At 51.6% G+C, this 12016-nt stretch overlaps 1 protein-coding gene across 9 annotated transcripts in view; it reads right to left on the reverse strand.

Annotated features, from left to right (window-relative positions):
* tenm2a (teneurin transmembrane protein 2a) overlaps positions 1 to 12016 on the reverse strand; it is a 195750-nt gene that overhangs the window by 130377 nt on the left and 53357 nt on the right. For 8 of the 9 annotated variants that reach the window (XM_081698478.1, XM_081698482.1, XM_081698477.1 and 5 more), the window contains exon 3: positions 11341 to 11616. The exons of the other annotated variant lie outside the window; for it this stretch is intronic. In XM_081698478.1, coding sequence (XP_081554604.1) covers positions 11341 to 11616 — 276 coding nt within the window. The remainder of the gene's footprint in view (positions 1 to 11340; positions 11617 to 12016) is intronic. 9 annotated transcript variants of the gene reach the window in all.

A 12016-nucleotide genomic window follows, 5' to 3' on the forward strand; every position in this document is an offset into this window, starting at 1 on the left:
AACCGTGACACCGCACAGGGTGAGCGACAGGCACAGCAAACGCGCCGCCAGTATCGCGGACACTCCACCATGCCCCCCGCGGGGGACCACAGGCACGGCTAACCGAGGGTCTCAAACAAGCGCAGACCCTGCGGCAGGCCTGGCTCCTACACTGCACCTGCATTCCGGCGCAAACGAGAATGCCGATAATTGCGTTGGCTTTGGAGTCTGGGAGAACGCAGAAGCAGGGGTTGATGGGTAACTTACTCCATGGAATATCATCCTCCTCATCGTCGTTTTCTAGGTGTGCTTTTCGTGTAACGGAGAAAACAAAAAAAATGAGTGGAGAACAGAAAATTCTGTATCTAAAAGATGTACAGAGTAATAAAAAACAGGATTAAATGATGAATAAACGCAACGTTCGCACAAACAGCGTAAATGACAGAACCGGGCTTTTATTTAAAAAAAGCTTGCGACTGGTCTCCCACGTTTCCCCTCACACAGGACGTGAGCGCGACAGGAAGGTAGTGCCGAGCGCGGCCCACGCTCGGAGGGTTGCACCTGGGCACCCGCCCTCGACTGGCATAAATCCGCGCCTCTGTCGCTTTACGGGGGAGGGGTGCGCTCCACAGCAGCACGTACTTAACATCTGGGACCAGGTCAGGAGTGAATACGGGGCCGAGCATTTTATGGGTCCGACTTCCTGACCTACTAAAACACACATTAAAGGGAGAAACCCCCAGTTTTGATTAAACACCTGCAGTGTTAAATTAACTTGACTTAGTGCTTGCGTCCACTTGGACGTATAGTAACACTGGAGGTGTTAATTTAACCCTGGACTGCTTTGTATTTAGGAATGAAATAGACGGAGGCTAATAATAGAATTTAATAAACGCCAACAGTGGAGGTGGAAATGTGGAGGTGAAAATGGAATGCGTAAGAGATCTTGAGAAGCAAACTCGTGCTTACATGGATGGACTTTGGATTCAGAAGTTAACTAAACAGTAGACGGATGAGCGGGCCTCGAGGCGAGGTGCCCCAGAAGAGGCGTGCGGCTAAAGAGAGGTGAGGCAATGAACGATTAGAGCGTCGCGACGGCCATCCGTCTCTGTCGGGCTGGGCCCGCCACTCGCGGTCACGAGGCAGGGCGCCCGCGTGCCGTCGGAGGGCCGTGGGAGCACGGCACGGCAGGGGAACACACGGAAACGCAGACAGAGGGACGCGGCGGGGACATAAATCACCCTGACGGAACTATCACGCTCCCTTCACGTCACGCGTGCCAGTGCCTTTCGAGTGGCTTGCCGAGAAAAAAAACAAAAACAAACCAAAACCAAAACCCTGATAGTTCCTGCTCCCACACGCAATCATGACACAGTTAAGTGTGTGGAAAATTAACATATTGCAGCTGCTTCTTTTAAAAGAGCTGTCTGTGCCTGTCTGTAAAGCAAAGAGAAAAAAAAACATTTTGTCAGATCTGCAGCTGTAAAAAGAAAAAAAAAGCATTTTAATATATTCCATTGCAAGGTTTCCAGGAAGTCAACATTCTATTTTTCTGGAGTATGAGCTTAGCCTGTGCTTGTCATTCTAAACAACACCCAAACAACACCCAAACGCAACCCTTCGCCAAAATGATCGCCTCCAAAACAGCTCCGACCACGACGTCCCGTTGCTTACAGCCTGCTGGTACAGAGAGACGTTTATCCAAGCGGAGGACTGTGATAATGTGGTGCACTTAGACTCCACAATAACCTCCGTGTGCACCCGCAGCAGTAAACCGAGGCAATATCCACATCCGCCTCCTCCCCGCCGGCCCCCATCCGCTGCACTGCAGACCAAGTTCACCCGGTGACTCAGTCGTAGCAGAAAACAACCCATAAAAAAACAGTGCTCTCCGCCCCCACCTTTTACCTAGTCATGAGGGCACGCAACAGCATTGTGGGAAAGTGCAACATAGCAGAGTGTTGCATGACTAAATCCTGATTGGCCCTCTGCCCGCCCCTGGCTGACATTTACCGACTTCATTAAGGGGCCCAAGCAATGCTTGCTAAATAAGGGCGCCTGTATCTGTGCTGCTGTAAGCAGAGTAAGATAAGTCATTATTGTCCGGTAAATTCTCAATTAGTCGCTGCCCGACTCAGCATGTTTGGGATAAATGGCGGGTACTTTTCCCAGGGCTGGCGCGCTCCGGAGGAACGGTCCGTCAGAGAGCCGCGATGCAAATCGGCAGCCCGGGCCTGGGGATAATTACAGCCAGTAATGGGCGGTGAGACGCGACGAGATGCGGCAAGACCCGACAGGACGTTCTACTGCGGGTTACCCCCCCCACTTCCCAACTCCTTGCACCATGCCGTCGCCCAGGGCTTTTCTGTTACACAGGGACCAGCGTTGGTGACTAACAGATAGCTGATGAAACGTGCATGGACGAGCGTACGCAGGGGAGGAAGGAGAGACGGGGGTGCGGAGGAGGAGCGGGTCCGCGGATGAGGAGCCAGGGGGAGCGTCTCCGCTCGTGCATCGTGCTCGCCGACTCTCTTTCTGCACATCTGCCGCTCGCTCCGGCTCCTTGGGTCATGCCGTGTTTATTACAAACGCGGGGTCTCGGCGGGGTTTGGGCCGGGGAGACGCCAGCAAGCTCTCCCGCAAGGTGGGCGTGTGGCGTGGGACGAGGACCGAGGCGCACGCCCGAGGACAGCCACGGCGGCGCTCGGACCTCTGTCTGGATGCGGCTGTCTATCGGACCCATGATGAATCCGGCGTTCCACTTGTGACAACCTGTAGTCACCCAGAATTAAACAGACATTCTCCTTTTTCCGGCCTTAGATCCGACGCATTTTATTTCCGCTAAAACATCGTTATGCGATCTTGATTTTTTTTTTTTCTTCCCGACATATGCGGTATTTGGAAGCACTTGCGCTAACCCTGCAGTTCACCGTTGCCCATATGTCTTCCCGTTCATGCTGTTCCACGCGTGTACACAGCGACGCTGCGACAGATTGCCGCCACGGTACCTCTGAAAGCAGAAATGCGGTCGCTCTGAAACATCCGTTGGCGCAGTTCTTTCAGCGCAAGTTAAGACGCACGTTACTTCATCAGCAGCGAGTGCGTGCTAGATGAAAGGCAAACCCGATCCGCCGAGGCCGCGCGCCTTAACTGAAAGCCCTTTTTGATACATGGGATCAAGGACTCGGGCTGCCATCGACGTATAGAGAGGAGCGTTTTTTTTTCGAGAGAGAAAGACGACGTGGAGCAGCGAGAAAGAGGCGTGCGCGATAAAAGACATGCCGCCCTTAGCCCTGGCCCGCCGGCGCTTTCAACTCCGCATGGGTTTGTTGAAAGGGCAAAAAAACAACAACGACAACAACAACGCATTGCTGGACTTCGCAAGTGGACGGTGCGATCGGCGGGCCGCGAACGGCAGGCTCAAAGATGACAGGGCCGGAGTCACATGTGAATGTGGATATTGTTACTGTCGCTATGTAACTGCATACAGTTTAACTCCAGGACCTGTTTTTCTGTTTTTTTTCAGTCCCTGGATGTCATTGGCAAACACCTACAGTGACCAAACACCATCCCACAATACCCATAGGTTAATCTGTTCAAACCTACAGTACATGTCAAGCCAGTCCGTCCAAAAACAAACCTATATACGTGATGCCACAGGCTTTTTGCGAGGCGGCCGGATGAGGAAACGGCAGCCCTGATCAATAATCTCTTCTATTGAATGACCGTGGTTCGGGCAGACGCATCCAAAAGTGGTCAGTGCACGTAATATTCTTGGCCCCCGCCGCCCCACGCCCACGCCGACCTCGCCACGTGTTTATTGAGTCCCGAAATTGCGGCGGTGCTCGTGCTCGGATTTGTCCCGTCTGCCGTTATTGCTCTGTTGTCTGGTTCTCCTCGGCGACTCCGGCTCAGGGAGAGCCGGCTTTTCTCCGGCTAGCTGGCACGCTCTCGCCTTTTCCCGGTCGCAAGAGTTTGCCACCTACTTATCCTCAGACAGCCTGGAGTGGAACACAATGCACCTTTTAGGTTCGGCGTGGCTGAGCCCTAGACTTCCGTCGCTGGAGTGAAAGTCTTTAAAGGTGCAACAAGGACTTTTCTTGAACTGTTGACCTTTTCTATGTTCGGCTTTAAAAAAAAAAAAAAAAGAAAAAAGATCAAAAGATGACATTGAGTGGCGTATTGAAAAATATCGATGCCGACCTGAAAGGCAGACGCCATAACACACTGACTGTGCCTTTAATGAAAGTCAAACGGCCTTAACTTCCAAATGAGTGCGCGGAGCGTGGCGCATTAAGATACGGGGCCTGTCAGAATCACTTTTTAGCACAATTCATCACGGTACGTTAATTCTGTAACAACATTACCGAGCCCTTCGCACAACGCGCTGCCACCAGCAAACTAAAACGCTTTATTTATCTCTATACGGCAACCACCCTGACCCTGAGCCCTAAGGGGCCGGCCAAGCACTATACCACGGCTACGAGGTGGACCACCTTGGGCGCTGAGACAAAGCGCTAGTCCGTCTGTAGCTGCTCGCGCGGGACTGTGATGGACTGCAAGGCTTTGGTAGACGTTAGACAGCGGGCGTCAGGCTCTTCGGAAAAACGCTCATCCTTGTTCACATAAAAACAATAAAACATAATAAATAAGTAATCCTTATTGGACCAGTCCCTTCATACATGAGGTCAATGGTCAAAGCCCGATCCGTACCTCGAGTACTTCGAACCTCAAGTACGGCTCGGCTTGAAATACCTTGCTTCAGGCCTCATGGACGACAAACATCGAGACTATTTTCTGTCCTGGCTCCAAGATGGTGGAATGATGGTGGAATGATTCGCTGTCCGGATGGCCGGAGTCCCTTGCGGTGTTCAAACGCAGACAGAAGACTCATCTATTTGCAGAATATTTAAAGGACAACTGACACTGCTCCCATATTGACTGACTAATTTAGTAATTATTGTAGGGTATTGTTTACATGGTTTAACAAACTCTAGCACTTATTGTTTATAGCACTTATCATTGTTTAAGATAGACCTTATATATTTTGCACTTCTAGGTATCAGCAATGATCCCTGTATTCTACAGTATTCTAGTTCATTGCTATGTTTAATTCTAACCTACTGTACTGTACTTGCATATATTCTATGAGTAAATGACAAAGCATTTTTGTAAGTAAACAAAAGTGTATACTGGATAAGAGTGTCTGCTAAATGCCGTAAACGTAAATGTAAAAAACTAAACTGGAATCCAGAATCAAAGCCAAGAACTACTCCTGATGATTCTTATGGCAAAACTGAGTCATAGCCGCGTGACATTCTCCTGGCCAATCAGCCTCACTTCCCTCTCTGTCGCGTGCGGTAAATTAAATTCCCGCTTGGCGCCGCATGTCCTGCGATTTGCGCGTAACGAAGGCCTGAGTCTGTTTTCGGATCTTTTATTTGCCTTCCTCGTCACGTGTGCCTCTGTCCTCTGGCTCCGTGTCACAGTGGTTTGCCGCGGAAGCCCCGTGCAGGCCCGCCGGCCCTCGTAAACGCCGCCTCTCGTGCACCGGTGCAGGGAACTGTTCCGTGGACAGTGCTGTGCACATTTAAAGACTACTGTTCTGCTTGCTCTGCTGATCTGGGAGCAGGCGTGCCGCTTGCGTGTGGGCGTGGGAGCGAGCGCGGGTACTCAGATCAAAGATCGGGGCCAGGGGTCGCGTGGGGTTTGAAAGGAGAAACAGTGGCTGAGTAACACAGTTTTCATTAATTTCTCCAGAAATAGAGATATTTGAGTTTATATATGTGTGTGTGTGGGGGGGGGGGGGGGGGTGTTGATTAACTCAGTGGACTCCCAGCATGCCATAATCAGCTCAATGGATTCTTCAGACAGAAGAGTGGGAAACGTTCAAAGCAGAGAGATGGGAGGGAGGGACCCTCGGTCCGGGAAAGGCCAGTCTTCTACAAATACCCCCTCTGCTCCAACGCCTGGAGCCGGGAGATTAATCCGCCTTGTCGCCAGAGTCAAGCTCCCTTCTATGACGTGTTTTTCTGCATCGCGGCGGGCTGGCAGACAGTCCCGCCACTGAGGAGCGGGGGGGGGTTCGCGTCCAATTCACCGAGCGCCCGCGGCGGATCCAGGAATACCAAGTTCGACCTGGCTCACGTCATTAACTAAAGCTGGACTTTGATGAACACGGCCAGGACATCCCATAGCCGAGAGAGAAAGAGCGAGAGAGGGAGAGAGAGAGAGTGAAAGAGAGTGAGAGAGAGAGAGAGAGAGAGAGAGAGAGAGAGAGAGAGAGAGAAGCCCAAGTAAGGTGGGACTGTAAATGGCAGGAGCGTTTTATGCTTAGATCAATGCGCAGGCCAGCTCTCATTCCGTCTAACGCGTGTTTTAATCAGCCTTTCCGCGGATCAATGTTATTCGGGACTGGGGTGTAGGTGCAGCAACCGGAATTTACAAGTGTTCTGCTTTCACTACTGAGAGGGACACAGAGAGGCAGTTTCACGGGCGCATCCACCAATCTGGCATGGAGCTATAAATCTGCTCCGTGGCTGGGGGAAATGAAAAATGGCTCTGCTGTTTTGTTTGTTTGTTTGTTTCTTCTGTTGTGGCAACGGCGCTCGACAACAATTAGAACCGCGATGCCTTTTTTTTTTTTCCCTACCCGTGTTCGGATAAATTAACGGTAAATGAAAGTGAGAATATGATTTATTTATTTTTTTGTTTGTTTATTTTTTTTCTAGCTCTCAAAACAAACTCCCCCGAGGAGAATATCAATACCCGTGCCATTCGTATGTCTCGGGGATGACTCCGGCTCATTTTGTAGTTAACGACTTGAGCGCGTCTGCTCCCTTCCGAGCGCGAGCGTCCGGGGCAGCGGGGCCTTGCGGGGCTTCCGCCCGCCGTCAGCTCGCAAAGGCTGGCAGGAGACCGGAGAGGTCGGGCCGCGTGGCATGCCCGGGCGGTCGCCCAAATATCCCGGGCTAAACGTGTCAACGGGGACGGACCCGCTATCTCCGTGGTGCCGATCGCCCTTCACCCCGCCGGCCCCTCTTTGCGTGACTCAATGCGACCTTTTGTGAAACTTGCAAATAGCTTTCAGACATGAATTCTCAAAGCTCGCAGCCAGTGAGGATACGGGGCATAGTTAAATCTCCAATCAAGCACATGGTGGGGGGGGGGGGTGTCTCTAGGTTCCTTGCCGCTGACATCTGAATGAGTGCGGGGTGTCGAGTGGCATCGTCGAGGCATGGAGTGAGTATCACGTGAGTATCTGAACATGTGAAGCTCGTCGAGCTCCTGTCTACATCCATTGGTGAACAACAGGGAAACTGCTTGTGAATAACATAAACGAGACAAGCTACCATCGCTGCACACTGGCATACGTACGAGGCCACGTGCCTTTAACGTGTTCCGGATTACGTTTGAAGAAAGCTATGGTGATGTGAGAAGGTAGAGCCTAAGCGTGTGTGTGTGTGTGTGTGTGTGTGTGTGTGGGAGAAACAGAACACATGGCACCTTTAATGAATACTCCAGAGACATGAGAGTGGGGAGCCTGACACTGTCACTCAGGGTTGTCAGCAGGGGAAAAAAAAAGTTGCTCCACAGGGATTCACCTCAAATTCTTACACACACACACACACACACACACACACACGAACGAGCTGTTGCTTGTAGCTACATCATTGCTAAAACGAACACATCCTATTTCTGCTGAAACCTTCTCAGCTTCTCATCTCCGATGTCCCTCCGTTGTGCCACTGTTCCACTACTCTGCGTTCAGACTTACCCTATTAACTCTATTAACTCTATTAACTCTACAGTCACAGACTAACATGACCAGACAAATGAGGACTATTTGCTGAGGTCTTGTACAAAAGATATCAAATGCACCCTCAGATCTGATCAATAGAAACGTGGTGCTTGGGGTGGGGTGGGGGGTGTGTATTCCAAGTATTCCAGACACAGGGAGGGAGCGGTAAAATCCCCCTTCCCGGCGCCGCCCGCATCTGATTGGGTTGTTCTCAGCCCGGTTCGGAAAACGAACTTGTTTTCCGAGAAAATTCCCAAAGCAGCGTGTGAGCATCACTGCAATCACGTGCATTAATGTAATCCCATGTCTCTTTCATGGGATTATTTTCCATGAATGTGACGAGGTGGTTGGGAAATGAGGGGGCATCACGGCAGTAACAGAGGGTCTCGCAGTGACTCTCCCATTGACTCCCCGTCAATTTGCCAGTTTGTTTGTTTCGCGTAAAACCTCATTTCTCATATTTTCCTGTTGTTCATTTCACATAAAACCGGAGTACGGCTTTAATCAGTGGTGCATCAGGAAACAACGCTCCCTCACAGTCGTTTTGCATCATTACACACAGAAATGGGAGAGATAAGCGCAAACCAGGCTGTGGCAACGCATGTTTTGCTGAGAAAAAAAGGTCTTCTTTTTAGATAAATAAATAAATAATCACATGCAAACAAACAGCAAGTCCGAGTCCCCGGCAAAGCTTCTTAAATGCTTAGTGGAGCAGAGCTGTGCGACAGACATGAATAATCCGGCCGACCAAAGCTCTCTGCTCCAGCCTCGGCGGGGTGTGAGGCTGGTGATGCTGGCCGGTGTTGTTTACTGTACACGACGCGCGACGGCGGCGATTGGCAGGCACGCAGGCAGCCAGAGGCGCGTGTGGGGATCATATCTGGCTGGCGTACAGACGCCTATACAAACAGACAAGCACGGCAGTAGCGGAGCGGCAGCGCCAGACGGGTCGACCGGTCCATGGATGAGCAGGCTGGAGGGGGTGGGGGTGGGTTGGGGATGGTGTCGTAGGTCGGATGCGCGCCCCGGCGTCGTCGAAGGCGCGGCGCCAGGTGGAGAAGGCGTGGCAACGGCTGGAGCCCCTCGCGGGCCGAGGGCGGCCTGGTGAGATCGGTTTGCTCACCGGACCGAGAGAGGAGGAGCGGGCCCTTAATCAATCACTCCGTGGCTGGCAGCTGGGTGTGTGTGTGTGTGTGTGTGTGTGTGTGTGTGGGGTGATGAGGAGGATAAGAACACAGAGCCACCATACCGGCTGCCTAATTACACCACTGCCCGGATATGGGGTGTCATTCCCAAACTCCACCCCCACACCCCGCCATCCCACCGTCTCCTGTTTCACCAGACAACATAAAAGGCGGGGAGGTGCTCAGAGAGAAACCGGTGAAGGGTATCGTCGATAAACAGGCAGGAGTCTGAAAAGGAGTTGGTTTCATCCTCTGCTAACGGTAACACACTCTTTAATTTGTTATTGACTCGTCCGTCTCCCTTAGAGCAGGCTGGAGCCGTTCCAGGGGCCATATTGCACACGGGGCTGCTTTTTTTGGGTTGTTTTTCTTTTTTTTTTTGCGCTGGGCTTTTGTTTCCAGAGACATATATGTATCTGAGCCCGAACAAATTCTTCTTGATTAAAATCAAAGAGCATATTTGGAGAAACATCGATAGCCAGGCTTCATTGGACTGAAATCAGATGCACGCTTTGCTGACATTCCGAATGGCTGCGGGAAAAGGATTCCTATTCCATTATAAGGAGCTTAATTGAGAATAAACACCACATACACACAGGCACACACAAAAAAAACCAGATGGTGGTATTCTTATATCAGGAACTTTGGTGGGCTTCTGTGTGTACTGATCAGAGATCTATCTCTGGACCACAGTTCTGAAATGACGTTTCTTGCGATGGCTTCAAAGCCGTCTCGCAGTCACAGGGAGTGTTTAGCAAAGCGGGGGAAAGAGAGATAATGGATGGAAATTTTTCACTTGACCCCTTCCGCGCTCCCGTATCCCGAGGCCTCTCTGAATGACAGGCATCGCTCAAAATGACTGGCAGTGCAGACAGATCCATAATGAGGCGATTGGTGGGGGGGGGGTGATGGAGTGAGCGAAAGCGAGGGGCTTCTCGGGCGGAGAAAAGAGACGTATAACAGATGAGAGGGAGAGATGGAGCTGTCCGTGACTCTGAAAACAAAGGTGGGAATTTTACTTCCTATCGTGAATATATTCCGCCTCTTTGAGAAACTGTCTGACCAAAGAGGATTTCCAAACTCGGTAATGTTTTTAGTGTTCCTATTTTTAGCCAACTTCCCTGGCTCTTCAGCTAGCTCACTAAAGCCTGAGCACTCTACTTCAAAACCCGTTCTTTTGGGCTCGTACTACGTTATTCACATATAAACAACGGGTACAGTTTAGAGAAGTGTATAATGTTGCTAACCTCCTTGAATTGTGGCCTTGGCAGGCAAAAAAATAGGATCTTTTTTTCTTTCTCTAACCGACTGTGCCATCTGCAACGCAAACAAATGCTGCGCCCGCAATACAGCATGAAAGGCGGGAACGTCATTTTGGTAAATTCGCTGTATAGAATCCAATACCTATCGAGACTGGTAAACCAGTGTAAATCCATGCTTTCCAGAAAGCTGGTATCTGTGGTGACCAGCACATCCCAGTTGCTGTGGCGGAGAACTGGGAACAATGCTAACAAACCGCGGTTGGGAGATTAGCGTGACAATTAGCCGAGAAGCAATTATCATCTGGCGAGATGAAAGCAACTTCTCTTCCAAGGTGTTTCTTTATGTGTTCAATAGCTGTTGCCGAGTTTGATAAATTGTCAGCGCGGGTTTTTTCCTGACGCTGGAGTTCACAGCTGATGGAGCTACTTCGGGGCTGCTACAGTCGCACCAGAACGCCGCTAATTAGCTTGGGGGGGCAACAGGGGAGAGTGTGTGTGTGTGTGTGTGTGTCTGGGGGGGGGCGTCTTTTCATTAACCTTCGTTTGACACCTTCTGCAATCCATGCGTGGTTTGTGACGGCACAGAATTAACGAGGAAGTGCCGAATGCTGGGGAAACAGCCAGAGGAGGAGACAGAAGCAAGCAGGACAGCCCTGATGGGAGGAGCCGGGTGTATCCACGCCCCCTGCTGTTGGCCCCGCCCGCCTCGGCCTTCGGGTTGGGCCGTGCCCTCGTCACAAAGAAAAAATGGCACATGCTTTCCGTTTGGCAGCGCCACTGCACGTAAGCAGTCAGGTGGGGCTTGATGTCATCTGGGCGTCGCACCAAGACATCGCATGCTACGATGCTGCTGCCCTTTCCAGCGGAAGTTCAGACCGACAGATAGATCGGCGGAACTTTTATATTTAAGGAACACTGCAGCACACACGGAGCTTCGGGCTTATTCCTTTAGTTTTGTCCTCGGCTGACTTCTCAAAGTTGTCCGAGAGCCAAACTCGGATGGACCAACATACGGCATGCGCAGATTCTCGGACAGTCCCGCGCACCTCCTCCCTGCTTGTAGGGCTGTGCGCCCCCCCACCCCCTCTGCCCCGCCCCCTGCCCCGCCCCTTACCTGACTCCTCGTCGGACTTGTTGTCGTTCTCCGAGTCGGTGAGGGTCAGGGCGGAGTTCTCGCGGCTGGAGAGGCCGGAGCTCCGGCGGGACTTGACGCCGCGTGTTCCCCACAGCCCCATGGCTTGCTCCGGGGAGATGGAGCCCTCGGGGTCCGAGTCGGCGTCGGAGCCCGCGCTCGGGGGGTAGCCGCGGTGCAACAGGCCCAGGTCTGGGCAGTACGTGGCCGGGTGCGGGGTGGTCTCGCAGATCCCCAGCTCCGCCAGGGCAAAGTTCCCTACGGGGACAGAGGACGAGCAGACAGAGGACGACCTGCTGAGTATTCGCGCCCACCTGCGAGGACTTCCCTCTTATCTCAGGGACACAGTGAACCTGTAGAATGATCTAACCCAAATTAAGGCTAAGGTACTTGACTAGTAATCAGAAGGTTGCCAGTTCAAGTCCCACCACTGCCAGGTTGCCACTGTTGGGCCCCTGAGCAAGTCCGTTAACCCTCAATTGCTCAAGTTGTGATTAGCCATAATTGTAAGTCGCTTTGGATAAAAGTGTCAGCTAAATGCCGTAAATGTAGCTACGGTTTTACCCCAGCAGATTCACGTTGCTTAGCACTGTAATCTTACTCAAACTACCCCAAAATATTCCTCTTAAGCATGTCATCTGCCCTCTGGCTTAACAAA

This window comes from Electrophorus electricus, chromosome 16 (assembly GCF_041902795.1).
Source record: "Electrophorus electricus isolate QZ-2024a chromosome 16, ASM4190279v1, whole genome shotgun sequence".
NCBI lineage: Eukaryota > Metazoa > Chordata > Actinopteri > Gymnotiformes > Gymnotidae > Electrophorus > Electrophorus electricus.